The sequence below is a fragment of the Harpia harpyja genome, chromosome 4 (genome assembly GCF_026419915.1).
Source record: "Harpia harpyja isolate bHarHar1 chromosome 4, bHarHar1 primary haplotype, whole genome shotgun sequence".
NCBI lineage: Eukaryota > Metazoa > Chordata > Aves > Accipitriformes > Accipitridae > Harpia > Harpia harpyja.
The window spans coordinates 86352576-86373599 of NC_068943.1; the positions used below are offsets into that span (position 1 = coordinate 86352576).

General features: G+C 59.8%; 5 protein-coding genes across 6 annotated transcripts; 4 read left to right on the forward strand and 1 right to left on the reverse strand.

Annotated features, from left to right (window-relative positions):
* Positions 1 to 8: 8 nt before the first annotated feature.
* On the reverse strand, positions 9 to 2429 carry PTGES3L (prostaglandin E synthase 3 like). The gene is made up of 7 exons (XM_052785574.1): positions 2334 to 2429; positions 1774 to 1887; positions 1589 to 1655; positions 1166 to 1264; positions 659 to 748; positions 494 to 547; positions 9 to 243 (listed from the first exon to the last, which is right to left on the reverse strand). The coding sequence occupies exons 1-7, from the start codon at positions 2339 to 2341 to the stop codon at positions 232 to 234; spliced, it is 444 nt and encodes a 147-aa protein (XP_052641534.1). The 5' UTR covers positions 2342 to 2429; the 3' UTR covers positions 9 to 231.
* A 195-nt stretch (positions 2430 to 2624) lies between these two features.
* On the forward strand, positions 2625 to 7454 carry RUNDC1 (RUN domain containing 1). The gene is made up of 5 exons (XM_052785564.1): positions 2625 to 3030; positions 3823 to 3981; positions 4252 to 4450; positions 4721 to 4828; positions 5821 to 7454. The coding sequence occupies exons 1-5, from the start codon at positions 2689 to 2691 to the stop codon at positions 6684 to 6686; spliced, it is 1674 nt and encodes a 557-aa protein (XP_052641524.1). The 5' UTR covers positions 2625 to 2688; the 3' UTR covers positions 6687 to 7454.
* Positions 7455 to 7756: 302 nt separating this feature from the next.
* On the forward strand, positions 7757 to 10183 carry RPL27 (ribosomal protein L27). Of its 2 annotated transcripts, none has more exons than XM_052785576.1 (5): positions 7757 to 7931; positions 8034 to 8116; positions 8278 to 8447; positions 9094 to 9204; positions 9911 to 10183. In XM_052785576.1, exons 2-5 carry the CDS (start codon positions 8036 to 8038, stop codon positions 9921 to 9923), a joined length of 375 nt encoding a protein of 124 aa, XP_052641536.1. In that variant the 5' UTR covers positions 7757 to 7931; positions 8034 to 8035; the 3' UTR covers positions 9924 to 10183. The 2 variants fall into 2 exon arrangements, with proteins under 2 accessions (XP_052641536.1, XP_052641535.1); XM_052785575.1 differs by having other exon boundaries at positions 10093 to 10183.
* A 692-nt stretch (positions 10184 to 10875) lies between these two features.
* Positions 10876 to 14206, forward strand: IFI35 (interferon induced protein 35). Its single transcript, XM_052785577.1, has 9 exons — positions 10876 to 11026; positions 11109 to 11204; positions 11493 to 11651; positions 11999 to 12112; positions 12430 to 12574; positions 12802 to 12935; positions 13154 to 13343; positions 13600 to 13706; positions 13955 to 14206. Exons 1-9 carry the CDS (start codon positions 11012 to 11014, stop codon positions 14144 to 14146), a joined length of 1152 nt encoding a protein of 383 aa, XP_052641537.1. The 5' UTR covers positions 10876 to 11011; the 3' UTR covers positions 14147 to 14206.
* A 431-nt stretch (positions 14207 to 14637) lies between these two features.
* Positions 14638 to 21002, forward strand: LOC128141039 (uncharacterized). The gene is made up of 5 exons (XM_052785578.1): positions 14638 to 14910; positions 15226 to 15329; positions 16302 to 19202; positions 19573 to 19781; positions 20271 to 21002. The coding sequence occupies exons 1-5, from the start codon at positions 14733 to 14735 to the stop codon at positions 20338 to 20340; spliced, it is 3462 nt and encodes a 1153-aa protein (XP_052641538.1). The 5' UTR covers positions 14638 to 14732; the 3' UTR covers positions 20341 to 21002.
* The last annotated feature ends 22 nt before the right edge of the window (positions 21003 to 21024 follow it).

Here is a 21024-nt window from a genome sequence, read left to right on the forward strand (position 1 = left end):
AACAGACGGCGGCGGCAGCTCACGTTTATTGCCCCGTGCCCCGCGCGGGTAACCGGCACGGGGAGACCGGACGGCTCCCGCCGCCCTGGGTCGGGGTCCGCTGCGCTCGGCGGGGAACCGGCCGGGGCGGCTCCACTTCCTTGGAGAGCCCGGCCCGCGCTGCTCGTCGGCGCGTGCTGCCGGCGCACCGGGAAGCCTCCTGCGGCCGCGGCGTCCCCGGGGGCCTGGGCTTCAGAGGTCGTCCTGCGGGAGGGAGAAGCGAGGTGCCAGGGAAGGGGCCAGCCCCCGGCCGCAGCGGCTGGTACCGGCCGGGCAGCCCCCGGCAGCCCTGGGGAGCGTGTCCTCGGCGGGCCCCGGGACGGGCTGCCCGAGGAGAGCGGCTGGAGCGGCTGCCGGTGTCCCGGAGGGAGCGGAGGGCCAGAGGCTCAGCGTGGCAGGGGCGGCTGCAGCGTGTAGCAGCGCCTGGGGGAAGCAGCTCGTGGGCAATACTTACATCCAGATCGTCCATGGCTGGGGGGGGACCTTTGTCCGTCACCTTCTCCAGGAGCTGGATGGGAAAAAAACGGCTGTTGGAACTCCAAATCCCCAGCTCCACCCCCCATCCCGAGCACCCACCCCACACGCGTCCCGGGACACCGAGGCCTGCAGCCCGGCTCACCTCTGCATACTGCTCCACCATGGCCCTCTCCACCTCCTCGTCCCCTTCCCAGTCTCGCCAGTTGTCAAAGTCCACAGAGAGCCAGGCTGGCTGTGGGCAGAGAGAGCATCGCCTGAGGGAGGGAGCAGCACGGAGGGGACCGGGCAGCCCCGTCCTCACAGCCCAGGCATTGCTCTGTGGGGTGAGTGCAGACTGATCCTGCTCAGGCGAGGGGACTGGGCAGGCTGGGGCAGGGCAGGAAGGGGAGTGTGTCCCTTCATCTGCGGGTGCGGGTCCTGACTCCGCCTGTGTCGAGGAAAAGGGGTGCTGCGTCCTTCCTGGACGGCAGAGGTCCATGGACTGGCAGTGACCGTGAGGTTGGGCTCTTTGGGAGCTTTGTGTTGGGATGCCCGCGTGGGGCCCTCGGTGTCTGTCCTGGGGGCAGGTTGGTCCCCAGGAGCCATGAGGTGCTGTGTGGGGACAGCACATGCGCTGAGGCTGGTCCTGGCTGCCAGGGGCCACACACACCTTGATGTTCTCCTTGGTAATACGGGGCCAGGCCACTTTCTCCTTCCACTTCCTCATAAAACACGTGATGGAGCGGTCAGAGCGCTTCTCCCGTGAGTCCTGCCAAGAGATTGGGGGTGCCACATGTCAGTGTCTGCCAGAGTCCTATCTGTAATCCACTGCAGACACACACAGGATTAAAGCTCAGCCACGTTCAGGCTGTGGGGGACACAGAACCACAGAGACAGGTTGTTTCTGGCCAGGTAGCACTGCGAGTGCCCAGCCCAGGGTCAGGGCTCACAGGCTTGTGCTGACCCCGCTCAGGCTCTTGGGAAAGGGGCAGGATTCAATGCTAAGCGGCATTGCTCAAGACTGCACAGGCTGGATTTAATTCTGAGCCCGATGCAGGCTGTCAGAGAACAGTTTGCTGGGTGGAAGCCTCACCTTGGAGTTGACCCTGGCATACAGGTTGATCTCGTTGTAGAATTCCACACCATCTGCATTTTTGCAACTGCCAAAACACCGTAACAGCCTGGCTTAGGAGAGGGCTGAGGCCACACGTGCCCCGTCCCCCAGACCACCCCCAGTTCAGGGCCACGTCCCTGGTCGGCAGGGCAGTGGCAGCTCACCTGAACACCAGCCGCTGGTCCTCAATGATGACCTTAACATCCGTGCTGTCCTCGACACAGAACTCCAGGTAGACGTACCGTGGGCGGTCGTACCACAGTGTCTTTGCCGGTTGCCTTGGGAAAGAGCAGACCAGCAGGTCTTTCTGCGGTGCCCAGCAGCACTCCACAGGGACCGCGCGAGGCACGGGGTGGGAACTGGGGCAAGGAAGGTGCCCCAAACATGTACCCTGCCTGGGCCGAGCTCCGGGGCTGGCAGCGAGAGCGAGGTGGGTGCAGGGCCCAGGCGGTGGGCACGCAGCTCTCCCCTCTCACCCCCCAGACGGCCCCTCGCCTCGGCAGCCAGCGAGGCCCGGCAGGCCGGCCTGCCCTCGCTCTCCCCTGCCATTGCTGGAGGGTCCCGGCCGGGGCCCCGCGGCGCTGGGCCCTGCCCGGTGCTGCCTCAGGCTCCGGGACCTGGGCCGGTGCCCGAGACCCCGACCGGACACTGCCCCGGGGACCGGGCGCCGCGCGGGGGTGCCGGGCGCTGCCCGTCCCGTCCCGTCCGGCCCGACCCCGCTCACCTCGCCATGGCGGTGCCGGCCCCGCCCCGCGCTATTTCGGGCCGGGGGCGCGGCTGTCGGCGGGGCCGGGAGCGGGGGCCGGGAGCGGGGATCGGCGCGGCCACCTCGCGGCCCGATCGCCGGCCCAGCGCCGCCCCGCGGTGGGCGCGCTCCGCGCCGGGCCACGCGCCCCGGGACCGCCGGGACCCCCGGGACCCCCGGCCCCGCCGCAGCCGTCCCGCCAGGCCGCCGGGGGGCGCGCTGGCGCCGCGCAGGCCCCGCCCCGCTTCCGCCCCGCCCTCGCTAGGCCCCACCCCTCGCCGCGTTGCGGCGGCAAGATGGTGGCGGCGGCGTCGCGGCGCCGGTAGCGGCAGCCATGGAGGCGGAGGGCGGCCCGCTGGGCCCGGGGGAGCGCTGGGCGCCGGTGGGCGCCGTGTCGGCGGCGACGGAGGAGGATGACGACGACGAGGAGGAGGAGGAGGAGGCGGCGGCGGCGGCGGGCGAGTCGCCGCAGTCGGTGCCGCGGCTGCGGGCCGAGCGGCGGCGCCTGCACGGCGCGCTGCTGGCGCTGGCCTCGCACTTCGCCCAGGTGCAGTTCCGGCTGCGGCAGGTGGCGCGGGCCGGGCCGGCCGAGCAGCAGCGCCTGCTCCGCGACCTGGAGGACTTTGCTTTCCGCGGCTGCCCCGCGCCGCTGGCCCACGGCCTCGGCGACGCCCCGGTGAGTGCGCCCGCCGTGACCCGCTGCCGGGGCGGGGGGGCGCGGGCCGTGCCGAGCCGGCTCTGCGGCCCCGGTGCCGGCAGAGCGACGGCTTTTGCCGGGGCGAGGAGAATACCGTCTCCTCTCGGGCGGCGGCGTGGGGCGGTTTTCTGTTCCGCGCTGCCCGCCCCGGGGTCGGTACGTGCGTCCGGCGGGCTGGAGCCCGTTGGCGGCGGCCGTGCCGCTGTTCGCGCCGGGGATGTGCGGAGGGGGAGCTCGGTGGCCGAGGTGAAGGGCGGCCGCTGCGGCCACCTAATGCTGTGCCATCTGGAGGGACCGCACGCTCCGCTGCGGGTTACGGCCAGCTCCGGGGAGAGACCAGGCCGGCAGGTTTGCACGAAGCTCAGTCACAGGAGTGTGTGGGTCCCTGACGACTTGGAGCCGGCTGGCATGGACGTGCATTAAAGCCCTGCTTTGGGTGTCGCTGCTCTGCTCCCAGGCACGGCGGTGACTCAGAGGATCTTTGATACGTACACGTTATTTGGCAACTTGCAACAGTGCTTCTGGATCCCAGCCTTGTGAGACGGGGCTCGGGTGCGGGAGGTCTGGAAAGGCTTTTCCTTTGTCAGATGAGGTGATGCGGCTGGTACCTCTCCTTGACGTTCAGGCACATCTTTCTCTCAGACTGGCAGGCAGTGTTCACTAGTTAAGTGTATGAACTGAGGGAAACACTCCTCATACCGTGATCCTGTTCTCTGGGGTTTGGCTATGACAATAAATCTTCAATTTTATTTACTGGTAACTTTTTTTCAGAGCGAGCGAGAGAAGCAGGAGCAAATTGAGGTCCAGAAGGAGAAGCAGAGAGAGCTGATCCTGCAGCTCAAGACACAGCTGGATGACCTGGAGACGTTTGCTTACCAAGAGGGCAGCTATGATTCTCTGCCACAGTCTGTGGTTATGGAAAGACAACGGGTAAGGCTTGCAAAGTCCGTCTGCCTGTACTTCTTAGCATTTGTGAGCCTCTTACCTACTGTAGGAGTTGGTCAGTCCTTACTTCTCACCAGTGGCTGTAGTAGAGTATCAGTAGTTCATCTGCATGTGTAAACCTGTCGTCTTTTGCAGTTTTCTATGTGCAGCAAAGGTGGCCTGTCTCCAAGGCAATGAGTGGGTAAAGGAGTGTTTTGAAGCTCATGGGCAGCAGCGCCACATGGTGAGATCATGCTACTAATTTGTGTTTTGCAGATGATTATAAATGAGTTGATAAAGAAGCTGGACATGGACTTGAGTGAAGATATTGCAACGCTCTCTCCAGAGGAATTGCGACAGCGTGTGGATGCTGCCATAGCACAGATTGTTAATCCAGCCAGGGTGAAGGAGCAGCTAGTGGAGCAACTTAAGACACAGATAAGGGACCTCGAAATGTTCATCAACTTCATTCAGGGTCAGTGCTGAGTTTTTAGATGAGCAGATTGAATTGTTTTGTAATTCCCTGACAAAAGTCATGAGGAGGGAGGTCACAGATGTCAGAGGATACAGGAAGAGTTTCTGGGTCACAGGGAGGTACAGGTCTCTCTGAACTGATGGTGGGGAGAACGAGAGACTGACAAAAACGGTGCAGAGAGGTCTAAGGAATATTGACCTTAATACTTGGGATACACAGCTTAAATTCACAAGTGTGAAATAATAGTGTGACATGAAATTCTTGTTCTAGATGAAGTTGGAAGCTCTGGTAAGGCGGAAGACGGACACTGTGAATGTGCAGGCAGAAAAGATGGCGGTGGCTCCTACAAACCAAATCCACGGCCTTCTGGAAATAGAGGTGGGCACTGCTTGGCTCAGAGCTTCCGGCACTGCTCATGCTGTCTCTTACTTGAGGTTCAGCAAGTGTGAACCAGCATCCAGTCACGCTAGGCTGCTTTGCTTTTTTCCTGGCAGTTGGTGTCTGTGCTTTCCTGCTCCCACTGACAGAAGGCCTGTGTCCAGTTACCTCCATGGGTTCGTTAGAGTAGTCACAGAACCTGAATGTGCGGCCTAGAGGGTGGGAGTGGTCCTCAGCGGAGATCAGGAATAGAAGGGACTTCTGATACTTAGTGCAAAATGCAGACAGACTGAGCAGCCTTGTCTTGTACACGCTGTTGGGCTGGACTGTAATTTATGCTCTTTGAGTTCTTAGCTCTGCGAGCAGGTACAGTGAGCTGGATGGATCCAGTGTTCTTTATAATTTGAGACTTACCTACTTACCACATGAATTTATTGGAGCTAGAATAATATACTAGAGAAAATACTACAAGACCTTTACCTTTTGTAATCTGAGGCATCTGCTGCTAGTCAGAGATAGAATACTGGCCCAGATGGAATTTGGGTCTTACTCTTGCAAATTGAATTTAGTAATGGCATCAGGAGTAAGCAGTGTATGTTAGCCTGCTGAGACAAGATGCTTCTCAAAATTAGGCAGTGATCTTCAGCAAAGGTTTTGGTATCTCCTAGTTACCCGTGTGATGTCATCGTGTCTAAAGAATGATCTTTCCTCGCTGTGTATATGCCCACTAGGAAAGCTGTTGTAGGATTTCTTCTCTGTAAGATGACCTGATTGTCAAGAACAGGCCCACGCAAATGTTTGCTTTTCTGGTTGGCTTCAGTGCTTTGAAACTAGAAAAAGTAGCATCAGTCTTGGTGACAAAAGCTCCTGAGGAGGAAGTAGAGTCCTTGGCAGAGGGTGAGCAGATATTTGCTCTCCCTTTGTGTGTATGGAAGAGCAGAGCTGTTGATTCCTTAATGAGAGTATTTTTTTCTCTTTTCTAACCTGATCAGTGAACCCAGAAGATGCCAGAAAGATGCGAGAAACGGGCCTGCACCTCATGCGTCGCATGCTTGCTGTGCTACAAATATTTGCTGTGAGTCAGTTTGGTTGTGCTACTGGTCAGATTCCTCGCACCCTCTGGCAGAAGGACCAAGCCAACAAGGACTATTCCCCCTTAATTAAGAAACTGGAGTTGTCAGTAGAGCGGGTGAGGCAGCTAGCTGTGAAACACAAGCAGGAAGACCACATTACCAGTTCCTCTGATCTGCAGGACATTCCCTTAGGAGGCAGAGATGAGCTGACTCTAGCTGTGCGGAAGGAGTTGACCATTGCTTTGCGAGACCTGATGGCTCACGGGCTCTATGCCTCCTCTCAAGGAATGAGCCTGGTATTGGCACCCATCGCGTGCTTGATTCCTGCGTTCACCTCGTCGCCGCAGACCATGCACCCCTGGGAGCTCTTTGTGAAGTATTACAACACTAAGAACGGACAAGCCTTTGTGGAATCCCCGGCTCGCAAGCTCTCCCAGTCCTTTGCCTTGCCTGTGACAGGAGGAGTGGCCATTACCCCCAAACAGAGCCTGCTGACAGCGATCCACACTGTCCTCACGGAGCACGACCCCTTCAAGCGCAGTGCAGACTCTGAACTGAAAGCTCTGGTGTGTATGGCGCTAAACGAGCAGCGCCTGGTCTCCTGGGTAAATCTGATCTGCAAATCTGGAGCTCTGGTACAGTCCCACTACCAGCCATGGAGCTACATGGCAAACACGGGCTTTGAGAGCGCGCTGAACATTCTCAGTCGCCTGAGCAACTTGAAATTCAACCTCCCAGTTGACCTGGCTGTCCGGCAGCTGAAAAACATCAAAGATGCTTTTTGATGTATTTTTATTGTAGATCATCCATTTTCCACAAGTAGGCAGCTGTTGGGCTCAAGAAGCCTGGCTTTTTTAAGACCAAGTTCAGCTCTTTGAAATTGATATTTGCTTTTAGGGAAATCTTATGGTGTCTTGATGCTGGAAATCTGTGTCTTACAAGGCTACCACTGCAAAGCTGCTGGAGGTTGTGCGCTCTACAGCACCTCACCCTGCCCCTTTTATGCAGCTCTGAAGAGCAAAACTGCTTCGCTGGTGAGCAGATGCTGGTGAGCGTTCAGTGTGTGGGGCTGGCTGCCCCGAGTGTGGTAGAGGCCTGGCCATGGAGCCTGCAGGTGGGGGAAAGCCCCTTCGAAGGTGCAGCTTAGCTCCTGTGCTGCATCCGCGCGGTTATTTCTCAAAGTTTGTGCTCTAAACGATGCCCCTATGAGACACCTCTCAAGGGAAGAGCGAGGCAGGCTGGCAGGTGTTTAGTTGCCTCCGGGATCGCCCAGTGGTGAGCGACTTGCCCTCCCTAGTGTGAACGTATGAGAAAACTGGGGCAGATCTGCTGGGCCGCGGGTGCGGGGGGCTGCGACCCTCCGGTGGCTCCCCAGTCCACAGAAGCGGCCGTGTTCTTCCAAGCTGCCAGGTGAGGGGCTGGCACCTGCGGTGGTGTCCAGCAGTCCCCAAGCTCCTTTTTTGAAGCTTTTGTGCAACGGTCAGCGTACCGGCGGCCCAGTGTTTTGCAGGGGAGGCATTAAATGGCTTTAGCAAGTGTTTGTGTGTGGAGAACCCACCTGCAGTGACTGTGTCTTAATTCGCGTTCGTTACTAGCCTTCGTGCTGCGGCTGCGCTAGCCCGCTTGGTTTGTAATGTTTATAATCGGAGTTTAAATGATCCGCGGTTCCTGCTGGAATGGGGACTCGCTCTCTGCTGGCTGCAGCAGCGGGCCCGGGGCGGGACCCGCCTTGCCGCGGCCACCAGGGAAGGCCGCGCGGCCGATGTGTCCCCGCGCGGGGGTCGGGGGGTGGCGGGGACCGGAGGGGACGGGACGGGACCGGAGGGGGCGGGCCGGGACACCCCGGGGGGGGGGCGGGGCGGACACCCGGCACCGCCGCCTGCTGCTCGGCAACGGTGGCGTCTCCCGGCGCATGCGCGGCGTTGTCCTGGAAGGAGAAGCGGAAGTGACGCAGTGACGCGAGGTGAGAGGTCGGCGTCGCGGCGGCCGCTTTCTTTTCCGGTCTGGGAGCCATCGCGGCGGGAGTCTCGGTGAGTGCGGGGCCGGCCGCGGGATCCGCCGTCATCCGCGGGGGCGGCGGGCCGGGGGAGTGTCGGGGGCCCGGCTGTGACTGCCGCGCGCTGTCTCCGCAGAGATGGGGAAGTTCATGAAGCCGGGGAAGGTGGTGCTGGTGCTGGCCGGCCGCTACTCGGGGCGCAAGGCCGTCATCGTGAAGGTGAGCGCGGGGCCGCCCTGCAGAGCGGGCAAGAGGCCGGAGCGTTGCCGCTGCTCTCCGTTTCTGGAGGCGTCCGCACAAAACGGGGGTCCCTGCTGGGCTTTCGCGGCGGCGGCTGGCGCTCCGCGGTGCCATCGCCGGCTGCGGTCGGTGTGTTTCAGAACATCGACGATGGCACTTCCGACCGGCCGTACAGCCACGCCTTGGTGGCCGGCATCGACCGCTACCCGCGGAAGGTGACTGCCGCCATGGGCAAGAAGAAGATCGCAAAGAGGTCCAAGATCAAGTCCTTCGTGAAGGTTTACAACTACAACCACCTGATGCCCACCCGGTGAGTGGGGCCACAGGAGTGCCGCCAGCGGGGCTGCAGCCTGCTGCTGGCAGGGCCAGAGAAGTCTTATCTGCTTTCAGTGATCATAGTTCTGCAGTGTTCTCCCCGGTGAACGCTGGGAGTCACTGAGATTCTTAATTAGGCGGCTGAATGAACGCAGGGCATGTGCTCTGCAAAAACAGGGACTTGGGGGGTGTGAAGCTGAGGGGAAATATTAGTGAACTTCTGAAATAAAGCACCTGGCTCTCATTTCAGCCACGCTCGCTTTCCTCTTGATGACAGGGTGTCAGTGGGTGAGCCTTTGAGACAGTCATAAGGGTTTGGGGTGCTGGCAGAGCTGGTGTGGCCCAGTGACATTTCTTCCCGTCCTCTTGGAGCTCCTGTTGGTGCAGGCTGCCAAATACAACGTGCTGGATAGAGCTGCTCATCTCTTGGGAAGTGTGTAGCTGTTGCCTGTGTAGGCTGAATTAAATGTCATTGGATGCTGTGGTGGTTTGGTGATTTCCTGAACTGAGAAGACTTTAAGAGCTGTAGTCCCTTAACCTGGCACTAGTACATGCATTTTACCGGTTCGGGCTGCCTGCTGTGCTTTCATCCCTGTGCTAGGTACCGTGACTCTTTTGAACCTTGCCACTCTCTCGCCCAGGTATTCCGTTGATATTCCTCTGGACAAAACAGTGGTCAATAAGGATGTGTTCAGGGACCCCGCTCTAAAACGCAAAGCAAGACGTGAAGCCAAGGTGAAATTTGAGGAGAGGTGAGTTGGAAGCTCATCTATTCAGTGGTGTGAGCACTTGTCCCTGGGGCGAGGACTTGGCGTGGTTGTGCCACAGCCTGGGGGAGTCCCAGGTTGGACCCTTCTGCCCCAACCTCCTTGAATACATTTTTGGTTGAGTACATTCCTCCTCACCTCCTGTGTGTGTCTTGACACAACTGTCTGTTCAGGGAGCTGGTGGGTTGAGATGGGGAACAGTTTACCCACAGCTGAAGACCCAGGGTGACATTTATGATGATGGTGCAGCCTCTTGCCACCACGAGTGGGGCCTTTCAGGTGACAGGTGACAGATCACTTGGCATCTCGCTGCCAGTTCATTGGCTGTCCATCGCTGGGTGTAGTGGGACAGGGCAGCGCTGAGGCTTTGCCCAGGAGTGTTCCAGGTTAAGAGTCCTTTTCAGTTTTCTGTTCAGAAACTCCTTTAGTGGAAGGAGCTGCGCGGCCTCAGCAGGACACAGGGTGTCTTGTGGGCAGCCCAAGGTGTTGGCTGTTAGAAAGCACTCTGCCCGTGATCATAGGCTGTTCTCCAAGGGCATCTCCTGATGGCTGACCCCCACGTGAGATGTCTAGCGGGACTGCTGTGTGCTGTCCTCTTATCTCTTGGGGTGGAAGCCGCTGTAGCGTGGGTATCCTTCACGAGGTGGATTCATGAGAAAATCTGGAAGCTGGCGTTTCCTTCCCTTGGCAGTGTAAAGGTTTAGAGCAGGTCTAGTTGCAGCCCAGGCTGAAGAGACCAGGCAGATTACTCCGGGTAAGCCGGGCACTGCATCCTGCCTGTGTGGGAGGATACGGACAGCTCAGGTGCAGGTCTTGTGCTGCTTCCGGCTGGTACGGAGTGTTCTCTTAACTGTTGTGTTCCCCTTCTTTCAGATACAAGACGGGCAAAAATAAGTGGTTCTTCCAGAAGCTGCGGTTCTAAAGGTGTAACAAGGTTGCATCAATAAATGTTTATCAAAAACCATTTTGTTTTGTTGTATAAAAAAAAGCGTTGCTAGGCCTTTTTCTCTTTGGCGTGGACGCTCTTGCTCTGCGTGTCCGTAAGAGCTGGGAAAGCTGTTGCAGCCCGGGCGAGCTTCAGAGCGTCTGTGGAGCATTGTAGGGCCCAAGCCGTGGGTGAGCCTGCCGCCTCTGTGGGACTGTCCTCGGGCACCCCTGTTCTTTCCCCTCCCTGCTGCCTAAGGTGATCTCTGTCATTCCAGCCCCTGCTGGAAACTGCTCATTCCCAAAACCCCGGTGGTCCCTGGGAGAGGGAAGGTGAATGGTTCGTCCCAGGTGCCTCCCGCTCACCTCTCTCCAGCTGAGACATACAGCCAGGGAGAGGGTGACTTGTGCGGTGACTTGGCAGTGGCTGTTCAATGTCTGGTCAGCCTTCTCTGCTGGGGCAGGGACGGGGCAGGGGTCGAGGACGGCTCGGGCTGTCACATCCCGGGGGATACAGGGAAAAGGCGGCTGAGCCGCTCCGGGGAAGCGAGTTCCACGGGGAAGAGAGTGCAGGCGAGCGCGGGGTGGCTGGGCCGGCGGCGGCCCCGCGGGGAACGGGTGGGAAGATGGGGCTCTCGGGTCAGCCCCGCCCGCGGGCTGTCTCGGTTGGGGCTGCTGCCCCCCCCCCGCGGGGCCGGGGCGGGGCCGCTAAAGCGAAAGTGAAAGGGAAAGGCGAAGCGAAGGGCGGGAGGGGGCGCGGAGCCGCAGGCAGGCCGGGCAGCCCCGGTGCTCAGCCCTCCCCACGGACAGGGCTTCCTCCGCTGCCGCCGCCCGACACCGCCGCCGTTCTGCCGCCAGCGCCGCGGGGATGGATGCGGAGGAGGTGAGGGGCCGAGCCCCCGGGACCTGGGGGGCGGGAGGGGGGGGCTCGGCGCAGCGTGGCTGAGGACCCCTCCTGCCTTTAGGACTCCTTCATCCGGCTGCCCAGCCCCGGCAGCCTGGAGGACGGCTTCCCGGAGGTGACCCCCGAGCAAGTCCAGCAGCAGATCGAGTGTTGCAAGGTGGGTCCTGCTGCATCCGTGCGAGGCGGGTGGGGTCGGGTCCGAACCGCCCCGGGACCTGCCCTGGCGGGGCCAGGCTGTGAGCTTGAGTTGCCTTGTTTTTTCTTGGACCAGGAGCGGCGGAGAAGGGGGTATGCCGCGGTTAAGAGACCCTGTACCGGGGTCCGGGGCTCTGCACGGGGAGCAGCCGCCCTCCTTCCCAAAGGAGCTGCGTGTGCTGGGGCTGGAGAGCCAATGGGGGGGGCGCAAAGTCTGCAGGGTCTCACCGTCTGATGGCACCTCTCACAGGAACTTTGTAGTGCTCTGGAGCAAGAGCATGCGAAGCTACAAATGGCCAAGGAAGCTGTAGAGCAAAGGACACGAGAGCTGAGGAAAGAGGGAGAACTTCTTCGTAAAAATATTGAGCAACAAATGTCTTTAAACAGAGATGAAGACAGATCCTGCCAGGTTGGTGGTCGGAGGACTCGTCTTGGGCTTGGAAAGGTGGCGGTGGGTGGTGGGGCTGCATCACTCTGCTCCCTGCCCTGAGATCACTTTGCTCTGGACGCGGTGGAGCTTTCACAGGATGTCACATACATCAGGCCTGTGCCGAGGAGTGAGCTAGTGCCACAGCAGAGGAGGAAGGGCTGTAATCGAGCACGAGGAGCCAGGGCAGGGCTGCAGGCAGTCAAGAGCAGAAAAACGGTGTGGGTGGAGCAGTGTCCAAGAGCATTGCTGTGCTTAAAACAGAGAGCGTGCTGCAGCCCCTCGCAGCCTGGTGGTTCCCTTACTGCCCCCTCCTTCTTTCCTTCCAGGTGGGCATTTTTTTAGCAAAGGACGAGATGAACAGACTGAGGCAGGAGAAGCAGGTGCTGAAAAAGGAACTGGAAGAAGTGAAGAAGAGGGTCCTCTGGGACGATCCAGTGATGGTAACAGAGTGTGTGTGGGTGCTTGGGTCCACTGGCAAGGGGTGCAAGCCTTGCTGGAGAGGCTGCAGGTGAATGCAGCTGGGCACTGTGTGACAACTGACACATCTCCTGCTAGTGAGCGTCTCCTCTGCCAGGGCCAGAAGCTCCAGTCGTGGCTTTGGGACTCCAGGCACAGCCAGATCCTAGGAGAGACTCTGCTGAGGCTCTCCAGCTGTTTATTTTGAGCCATGAGCTTGTTTCTAGTCTGTGGATTGGCAGGCACAGGCCCTGTGCGGGGTCCAGTCTCCTCCAGGTGTTGTCTGTGTACTCAAACCTAGATGCTGCCTGCCTTGCCAGAGAAGAAAATGGTGTTTAAGGGACTTGTGACAAACAAGGACAACATGAACAAGCTGATGCTCACCCCACTGATCCGCTACCCTCTGCTGGGGGGCTCAGCTCTCATCACCTTTGAGAAGGCAGAAGGTAAGAGTGAGAAGAGTACTGCCACAGCCAGGTGTCCTGCTCGATCGGCTTTGGGGCCTGCCCTGTATCCCCTCCCTGGGCCAGGGCTCGGCGCTCTGCCCCCTCTGCTGGCATTGCACGGGGCTTATGCCCCTGTCCCCTGGGCATTAGCTGCCCCGTGTCCTGTCCCACGGTGTGTATGGAGCAGGCGATCAATCCCCTGTGCTGGGGTCTCTCCCTGCTTGCAGTGGCCCAGAGGATCATAGAGGTGAAGGAGCACGTGGTTGAGCTGAGCTACGGGGAGGACCTGGAGGAGCTCGACCGGTGCAGAGTGCGAGTGCAGGCAGCACCAGTGGATATACTGCTGCCATCTGCCCTGGAGGTAGGTCCCGAGGGCCCACTGCTCCCCGCACTGCAGAGGACCATAGAGCTGCCCTGGGCACGCACCAGCTTTGCTGTGCCCTGCTCCACCACTACCCAAGCTTGCCTCTGCCAGGTGACGGGTAGCAGCCCAGCTTAGCGCATTAGTGCCGCAGCTCTGCCGAGCTGTGGGCCTGGCCCTGCCCTGTCCTGGCACTGACCAGCCTGTGCCACCCACAGATAGGGCTGACTCGGAGCAGCAGGAGTATCCTTGTGTCTGACCTGCCCAGCCTGGCTGTCCCTGAGGAAGCACTGCTGGACAAGCTAGAGCTCTTCTTCAGCAAGACAAAGAATGGGGGCGGCGAGGTGGAGAGCAGGGAGTTCCTAGACGACTCTGGCCAGGTGGTGCTGACCTTTGCGGAGGACGGAGGTGCGTAGGGTGTACTGAGGTCGAGCTGCTGGCTCCAGGGGAGACACAAGTTGTCTCCCAAGAGCAGATGGAGCTGTGTCTGTGGGGAGCGGGGAAGGCAGAGTGAGCCCAGACTGTCTTGTCTCCCCTGAGACTGTGCAGGTGCAGGTGAGCTGGAGCTGGGCAGTGCCAGCCTTGGTGTCTGTGCCAGGGACATAACCTGCCCTGGAGCTCAGCAGGGGCCTGGGTGGCTCAGGGCTTTCCCCTTCATCTGCAGTGGCAGAGCCGCTAATTGCAAGAGGACACATCCAGGTGCTTATTGGGAAAGGAAGATACGAGCTCAAAATATCACCGTGTGTGAGTGGAGACATCACTAACCTGCAGGTAAGGGCAGGAACCCTGGTGCCAAGCAGCACCTGCCAGCCCAGGGTGACGCAGCACGGGTGGGGGTTCCTGAAGACCCGCTCCCCACACCACCGTGCAGCCCGAGGTGCGGTTCCTGCGAGCGGCCCTGAGCAGAGCGGCAGTCCACCCTGCTCAGCAAGTGCCCCGAGGGGACCCCTTCCCTGCGTGCCCTCCCGCCGCCCCGTGCAGCACGGGGCCTGCTGCAGCTCACTGCCGGCTCTGCCCAGTTCCAGCCCTCCCGCTGCCCCAGGACCGTCCTGCTCTCGGGGATCCCGGACGTGCTGGGTGAGGAGCCCATGAGGGACGCCCTGGAGATCCACTTCCAGAAGGCCAGCCGCGGCGGGGGAGAGGTGGACGCCCTCGCCTACGTCCCAGTGGGACAACAGGGGGTGGCCGTTTTCACGGAGGACGCGGACTAGCGCTGGCCAGCCCCGCCAGCCTGACGCAGCAGAGCTCGGCGTGGTCCCTGGCCCCTGGGCACAGGGACCCCCTGGGAATTAAAGCATCTACAGGGAGCGCCGTGTCTGTCGTGTCGGGAATGGGACGGGGAGGAGGGTGGGTCCGACGTGCAAGGGCGGTGGGCACGGGGGCGGCGGGGCGCCGGGCCCCCGAGCCGGGCTCTGTGGGCACCGGGGCCGGGCCGGGCCGGGCCGTCCCGCGGCGCTGAGCGGGGCCCGGGGCGGGCAGGGCCCGGCGCTCGGCCGGGCCGGGGGCGGTGCCGGCCGAGGCGGGGCGGCCCCGGTTTCGCTTTCGTTTCCCGGCGGCGGTGGCGGCGGGTGGGGCCGGAGCGGGCCGCAGGTAGCGAGGCCGGGCCGGGCCGCGGTGCCGGGGGCTGCCCGACGCCGGGGCCGGGGCCTCAGCCGGGGCGGGTGAGGGTCCGGCGCGGCGAGGGGGGACTAGGGCCGCGGCCCAGCCCCGCGGGGCGGGGGAAGCTGCTGCCGGGGCTCCGGCGCACCCCGGCGCGGCGGCGTGGGGCCCGGCTGCCCGCGGCCTCTCTGCGCAGGCATGGCGGGCCGCACGGTGCGGGTGGGGGGCCTCCCCGCCGACCTGCCTCCCGACAGGGTGGCCGACAAGCTGACCATCCACTTCCTGCGCTCCCGCAACGGCGGCGGCGAGATCGCCGACGTCCAGGTGCTGGCCGGCTCCCAGGCCTGCGCCCTCATCACCTTCGAGGCGCCGGAAGGTAACGGCCGCGAGGGGCCGCGCCTGCCGCCGCGGCTGGGCACGGCCCGTGGGCTCTGCCCGCTCCCGAGCACCCTGCCCCGGCCTCCCCTGCCCTCCTGCTCCGGCCTCCCGGCCTCCCCGGCCTCCCCTGCCCTCCTGCCCCGGCCTCCCGGCCTCCCCGGCCTCCCCTGCCCTCCTGCCCCGGCCTCCCGGCCTCCCCGGCCTCCCCTGCCCTCCTGCCCCGTGTCCCCGCATGCTCAGGGCAGGGTCGGAGCTGCTGCGCCCCGGCACGGGGCTGGGCTGGCGCGGGTGCCTGATGGCTTTTCCCACCCAGTGGCCCAGAGGATCCTGAAGGCGAAGAATCACGTCTTGTCGATCGGAGGGAAGAAGTACCCGCTGGAAGTGACGGCGCATGTTGCAGAGCTGAGCCCCGATGAGGTAGCAAGGAGCAGACGGCTCCTGCCCATGCGGCTGTGACAGCCCCAGCTGGCTCCCAGACCGGCTCTGCGCCTGGCAGACACGCTCGGGAAGGGAGACTTCACTCTCTCCTTTAATCTTAATTAGACTTAAAGCAAATCCACTTTTATTCATATTCAAATGAGGAATTATATTTTTTTATGTGCTAATAGCACAGGGACAGCCAGGCAGGCTGTGCACTTGGTTGTTTGGTGTTTGTGCCTGTCAAAGCAAGGAAGAATAGTCAGACTGGAGGGAAGGGGCGCTTTTCCCCAGCCCATCTGGTGACACACAGGGGATCCTGTTAATGCCTCTGCCGTGTCATTAGCTGGACACCGTGTCATTAGCTGGACACGGTCCTTCTCAGGAGAGCTTAGGAGACTGACATGCTGGTGTCTAGGAGGCACTGGAGAGTTCTTGCCTCTTCTTCCAGTTTGCGGTAGCCATGTCTCACGTTTTCATGTCTGAGCACTGAAAACAAGGGCATGGGAGTTAGCCTGGCATTGCAGACCTTTCTGCAAGCCTGCGGTGCCAGACTGCTTGAAGGTCTGCAGCTGAAGCTCTGGGAGAGGAAGAGGGCAACTGCATTTCAGGTGCAGAAGGGCTAGTGTGGATTTTTTGGGTTTGGGCTGTTTGCAGAGCTCCCAGGGTGTAGAAGTGGGGCTGCATCTCTGTGCAATTTGCCCCTTGCGTTCCTTGTTTGCAGAAAGCTTTTGACTTATGTGTACAAGGTCCAAGAGTTGCTTGGCCTGGCTGGGTCTTTCAGTCCTGCTGTGTTATGCTCCCATCTCATTTGAAAGCAGGATGCTGAGAGAGAGAGGTGGCAGGTCATGTTGTCTCTTCTGTCATAATAATGCAGGGGCTGTGGCGTCAGGTGCATTTGCCGCCCCCGTGCCTTGGAAGGGGGTTTAGTTTTGGTCCTTGCTCTCTCACTCCCTTGCTGTCTACTTGCAGATCTTCATACGTGCTTGCATGATAGTTGACTATGGCAAGCTTCCTGCTGGCAAAACCCTCCTGAGGAACTTGCATAAAGGCTACAGCAATGTGCAGTTCGACTTCGACTCCAAGAACACACACTGCATAGTCAAGGGACAATTCACTGAGCTGCAGGCCTTCAGCAGAGACCTGCTGGGCAGCCTGAACCTCAAGAGCCAAGCCGTTGGAGAGATCCTCCTTCCAGATTCCAGCCATGTGGCCAAAGAGACCAGAAAGCATGATCATCAGCAAGTGTCTGACTCCACTAAGTCAGCACAAGAGACAGCAAAGCTGCCGAATTGGGACCAGGTGTATGAAAAGGCAGTTAAAGTCCCATCACCTCGGGACCCAGTGGATGGGGAAGCTGTGGAACAGCTGGAGGACTTTTCCCTAGTGATGGACTCAGACATTTACTTGTACTTGCAGCGGTTCTGTGCTGCCGAGTACCAAGGTGTGCTACGCCAGCATTGTGTGGATGTGGTAGATGTTAGCAGTGATGGCATCGTCATACTGTACCTCCAACCATCTGCAGGTATGTCTGGGGACATGGACGCCTTGCAACAGGCCCGCCTGGCCCTGCAGCAGCTTTACCAGCAGCTGGAGGTGAGCTTGCGCAAGGAAAAGATCACCAAAGCAGGACTGGATATAGACGGCCAGGCACTCAGGGCTCTGACACATGAGCTGCAGAAACTGTATCCCCAGTTGCTCTGCCATGAGGATGAGAAGCAGCTTTATCTTATTGGAAACCTTGTTGATGTGTCCCAGGCCAAGCAGTACCTTCAGGATTTCAGCACCAGAAGAGGTGCCACACACGTGGTTGACATGCTCAGCAGGTCCCTGCCCTCACACCCAGCAACCTCCTGCACCACCGAGGCTGCACTGCACAAGCCCAAAGCGCCTGTGGACACCTCAACCTCAAGGCTCAGCCCAGGCAGGCCAGAGCTGAAGGGTGAGCTCAAGCTAGCTGCCAACTTCAGCCCTCTGAAAGCTGACAGGTCTCAGGCCAGCTGGGGCCTCTTGCTGAATCAGGACTCTCCACTGGTGGGACAGGCGCAGCTTTCTGGAAAACACTTATCAGAGACAGATGCTCTAGGTCCAAGTGACCCAACAGCACTGACCCAGCAGTACCAGCCTTGTGTCTCTACAACAGATGTGGTTTTGGGGTCAGCAGCAGGGTCTAGGCAGAAGGATCCCAAAGAATGGGACCATGTGAAAGGAGATGTCAGGCTTACAAGACACAAGACTCTGTCTCCCTTTGGGGACAAAGAAAACAGCACTTTGCAGCATCCTGGGGACTCTAAAGGCTCAGGTCCCATCAAGCACCACCCCCTTGCTAGCACGTCTAGTACCTTTGACACGATGAGGACCTCTTCTGCTTTAGACCCTAAACCCTCTGAATCTAGGCCTCTGCTGCGACGTTCCAACAGCTTCTCCCTGCCAAGGTCAAAGGAAAGCGACAAGTCCCAAGACACTGGCAGGGCAGACAGTGGAGGCAGTAGGGTGAGCGAAGAAATGAGCCTGGACTCTCTGCAGTGGTCTTACCTGAAAGACGTTTGCCGTGCTGCTATTGATGAACTGTGCAGGCATGGAGGTGTGCAGATCTCAGAGCATCGTACTGGGGACTGCACTGTGCTGACGCTACAGGCAGTGGAGAGGAGCAAGCTTTTCCAGGCTAAATGGAAGGTGGAAGCTCTTGTGCAGAAGTGTCCTGACCTGGTGTGTCAGAGTATGAGCTACTCGGAGCTCGCTGTAGATGGTCCAGATGACAGTGCCCTGAGTGAACTGTGCAGCCTTTTGCGAGGAAACTCCCCTCAGGTTGGACTCAGCAAAGACAAGTACAAGCTCTATCTTGCCTGCCCCAAGGAGATGCTGCCAGGAGTGACTGAGGCCTTCCAAGTGTTTTCTTCCAGGAGGCTCCATGCCCTGAAGTCTTCATCCTTGTCTCCAGGACCAGAGAGTACAGGGCCCTCAAGTGTCATCCAGCCGAGCAGAAGCCAGGACACGGCACTGGGTGCAGCCCTTCCTGGCAGCCTGGAGTCCCTGCAGCACCTGAACATAAGCAATAAAGCAGACCACACAGATGTGCTCAGGGCTTTCCAGCTGCCAGAGGCTGAGGAAAAGAGGTCCCCCAGTCCTTGGAGGTTCCAGCAGGCACTGGGGCAGGAGGAGGCCAATGACCATTTTGATTCTGGGGCTGTGCAAGGAGGAAGCTGCCTTCTGAGCCCTAGTGTAGCGGATAAGCCAAGTCCTGCTGGTCTGAGGGAGTCCCAGGAGCAGCCGAAGACAAAACTGTCTGGGGGGGAGCCTGACGTTGCACGGCTAAAGCAGGTTTTGCCAGACAGATTCCAGTTTGCAAGAGACAAGAACAAAGGAGGCCACAATGAAGCAATGGGACAGCTGCGCTCAGCAGCTCCTGCAGCAGACGGTGCTCCTCGTTCCCTGCCCACCTGGCTGTACAGGGCTACGGCTGCTGACCCACCTGAGGCTGCAGCCAAACAGTCGCCTGCAGCAGAGCCCAGGGGCCAGGAAAGGGCCCTGCTCTCAACCGGCAGGAGCAATGTGCAGGAGGAGCCTGACCTCTCGTCACAGCAGACAAGAGGCCCCAGCCTCGGACAGGAAAGTGGCAAGACCCCTCTGGGCCAGTGTGATGCTTGCCAGGGCTCAGGTGTGACCTGCCAGGCTCCCTGCGGTCATGCCTTGTGCAGGACATGTTTTGCAGCAGACAGTACTCTGCCAGCTTGCTGCAGCTCCTCCTTGGTTTCCCCGAGCCGCAAGATCTCAGGGACATTCAAGATCTCCTCCCTGTCTCAGAGTCTGCCTGGCTACTATCGAGACCTAACGCTCCAGATTGCCTACAACATCCCTGATGGCTTGCAAGGGGTAGGTACCCACCACTGGGGCTTCCCCATCCCACTGCAGGACATGCAATGGGTTCTGTCAGTGTGGCTGGGGTTTGGGGGGAGTGTGTGTTTGGGGCGGGGGGGGGAGGGGGCAGTTACAGTTCCATGGCCCACAGGCAAAGCAGCAGAGGTATCGACTCGTGGAATGCAAAAAGCTCCACACCAAGTCTGGGAGCAGCTCGGTGCTTTTGAAGAGTATGTGACCTCCTGATTTAGTTCAAAGTGACTAGCAGCCCATGGGGGCCACAGTCGTCTGTGTATGTTCAAGCTGGACAGAATCTCAGAAGCCAGCTGTGAGGCACAGGACTTGGGTTGTTGTTTAAAATAAAATGCTTTCTCCCTGTTCTAAGGTTGGTGACCCCCACCCAGGACAGCCTTACAAAGGGGGGGATTTCTATGCCTTCCTGCCTGACAACAGGGAAGGGCAGAAGACAGCAATGCTGCTGAGGAAAGCATTTGAGCATGGGCTGACATTCCAGATCAAGTCCTGCAATGGGGAGGAAAGAGTGACATGGGGCCTTATTCCACACAAAACCTCCTGGGATGGAGGCAAAGCCAGGTATGGCCCAGCTCATCCCACGCTCCCAGGTGTGGGGGTTTTTTTTAGCAATCAGAGGAGAACCATGGGCTCCAGTTCAACATATCCTGGCATGGGTGGCTCTTCCAGGTTCCCACAATGGCAGAGTTGGTGCCTGCCTTTGCTTCAGCTTGCAGGGCAGCTGTGGTGTGGCAGGCCAGTCCTGGCAGACTCCAGCTGGAGATAAAGCCCTTGCCCATCCCACACCCATAAGTTCCCCATGGACAAGAATTCTGGGCCCTGTTCACTTACAGCTTTCCTAGCTTTTCCTGTGACAGCATTCTGCAGCCAGTGCTGGGTGCAAGCTGTGCCTGGGGACAGCAGCAGCTCCTGGGGACAGCAGCAGCTCCCAGGGAGCAGGACTTCCACCCTCGGCCCCTGTTGAAGGGATGGGGCAAAAATAAACTGCTGCTCCCCTCAGTGGTTTTAGTACCATCAGAAGGATTTACACCACTTCCCTCTGCCCCACAGGAATGGCTATCCAGATGCCCAGTATCTCCGTGAGGTTTGCACAATACTGAAGAAACTGGGCATTGTGTGAGACTCCGAGCCTGAGCAGCCACAGCCCATGCCTTCGCTTCCCCTTCCTTTCCAGCTGACAAAACTGCAGCTTAACACAGACAGCTCAGGAAAAAGCAGGTGTTTGTCCAAGGAGCTCGTGTCCCCAGAGGTAGCCAGAAATCTGCTCATTAGTGACAGCAGCACCTCCACCCCTGCCCCCCACAAGCCTCAGCATGGAGCAGAGCTTCCCTGAAACTCCAGCTCCTCCTGGCTGTGTGCCCTCACCAGCCAGTTATACAGCTTGTTTCAACAACAGCTCCTGGCTGAGCCCTGGCGTGGCTGTCAGCAGCATAACCCAAACCTGGGCGGGAGCCTGCATGTAGTCCAGCCCCAGCTTCTGGAAGCCTCTTGCACCTCTGGCCACTACAGGCAGGTTCCAGCTCAGCCACCACCAGAGCCTTTGCCAGAGCCGAGCTGTCTAATTTCAGCTGTTCGGTCACACATTTCAGTCCTTGAGCAGACAGCCCTGAGCTACAGCCCCTCCCCACCACCTGCTCTGGAGCCAGCAGGCAACCCGATGCTCTCTTGGGGACACCATTAACAGCTTTCAGCATCCAGGACAACTGCCTCCCCTGAGAATATACAGGCATGGACGCAGCCTCTAAGCAGAGAAACACAAATAAAATTTATCCTGCATTTTTAGTAGTGGTTGTTCACGCCTTGT

Excerpts from the sequence above, each read along its gene's own strand:
- LOC128141039 (XM_052785578.1), top strand. The coding sequence starts at position 14,733 with ATGGCGGGCCGCACGGTGCGGGTGGGGGGCCTCCCCGCCGACCTGCCT. Across the intron at positions 15,330-16,301 it reads CAGAGCTGAGCCCCGATGAG|ATCTTCATACGTGCTTGCAT; the intron begins GTAGCAAGGAGC and ends GTCTACTTGCAG. Across the intron at positions 19,203-19,572 it reads TCCCTGATGGCTTGCAAGGG|GTTGGTGACCCCCACCCAGG; the intron begins GTAGGTACCCAC and ends CCCTGTTCTAAG.
- RUNDC1 (XM_052785564.1), top strand. The coding sequence starts at position 2,689 with ATGGAGGCGGAGGGCGGCCCGCTGGGCCCGGGGGAGCGCTGGGCGCCG. Across the intron at positions 4,451-4,720 it reads GTTCATCAACTTCATTCAGG|ATGAAGTTGGAAGCTCTGGT; the intron begins GTCAGTGCTGAG and ends TTCTTGTTCTAG. Across the intron at positions 4,829-5,820 it reads ACGGCCTTCTGGAAATAGAG|TGAACCCAGAAGATGCCAGA; the intron begins GTGGGCACTGCT and ends TAACCTGATCAG.
- IFI35 (XM_052785577.1), top strand. Across the intron at positions 12,113-12,429 it reads TCTGGGACGATCCAGTGATG|ATGCTGCCTGCCTTGCCAGA; the intron begins GTAACAGAGTGT and ends ACTCAAACCTAG. Across the intron at positions 13,707-13,954 it reads GAGACATCACTAACCTGCAG|TTCCAGCCCTCCCGCTGCCC; the intron begins GTAAGGGCAGGA and ends GGCTCTGCCCAG.
- PTGES3L (XM_052785574.1), bottom strand. Across the intron at positions 1,656-1,773 it reads GACCAGCGGCTGGTGTTCAG|TTGCAAAAATGCAGATGGTG; the intron begins GTGAGCTGCCAC and ends GTGTTTTGGCAG. Across the intron at positions 1,265-1,588 it reads ATGCCAGGGTCAACTCCAAG|GACTCACGGGAGAAGCGCTC; the intron begins GTGAGGCTTCCA and ends ATCTCTTGGCAG.
- RPL27 (XM_052785575.1), top strand. The coding sequence starts at position 8,036 with ATGGGGAAGTTCATGAAGCCGGGGAAGGTGGTGCTGGTGCTGGCCGGC. Across the intron at positions 8,448-9,093 it reads AACCACCTGATGCCCACCCG|GTATTCCGTTGATATTCCTC; the intron begins GTGAGTGGGGCC and ends TCTCTCGCCCAG. Across the intron at positions 9,205-10,092 it reads AAGGTGAAATTTGAGGAGAG|ATACAAGACGGGCAAAAATA; the intron begins GTGAGTTGGAAG and ends CCCTTCTTTCAG.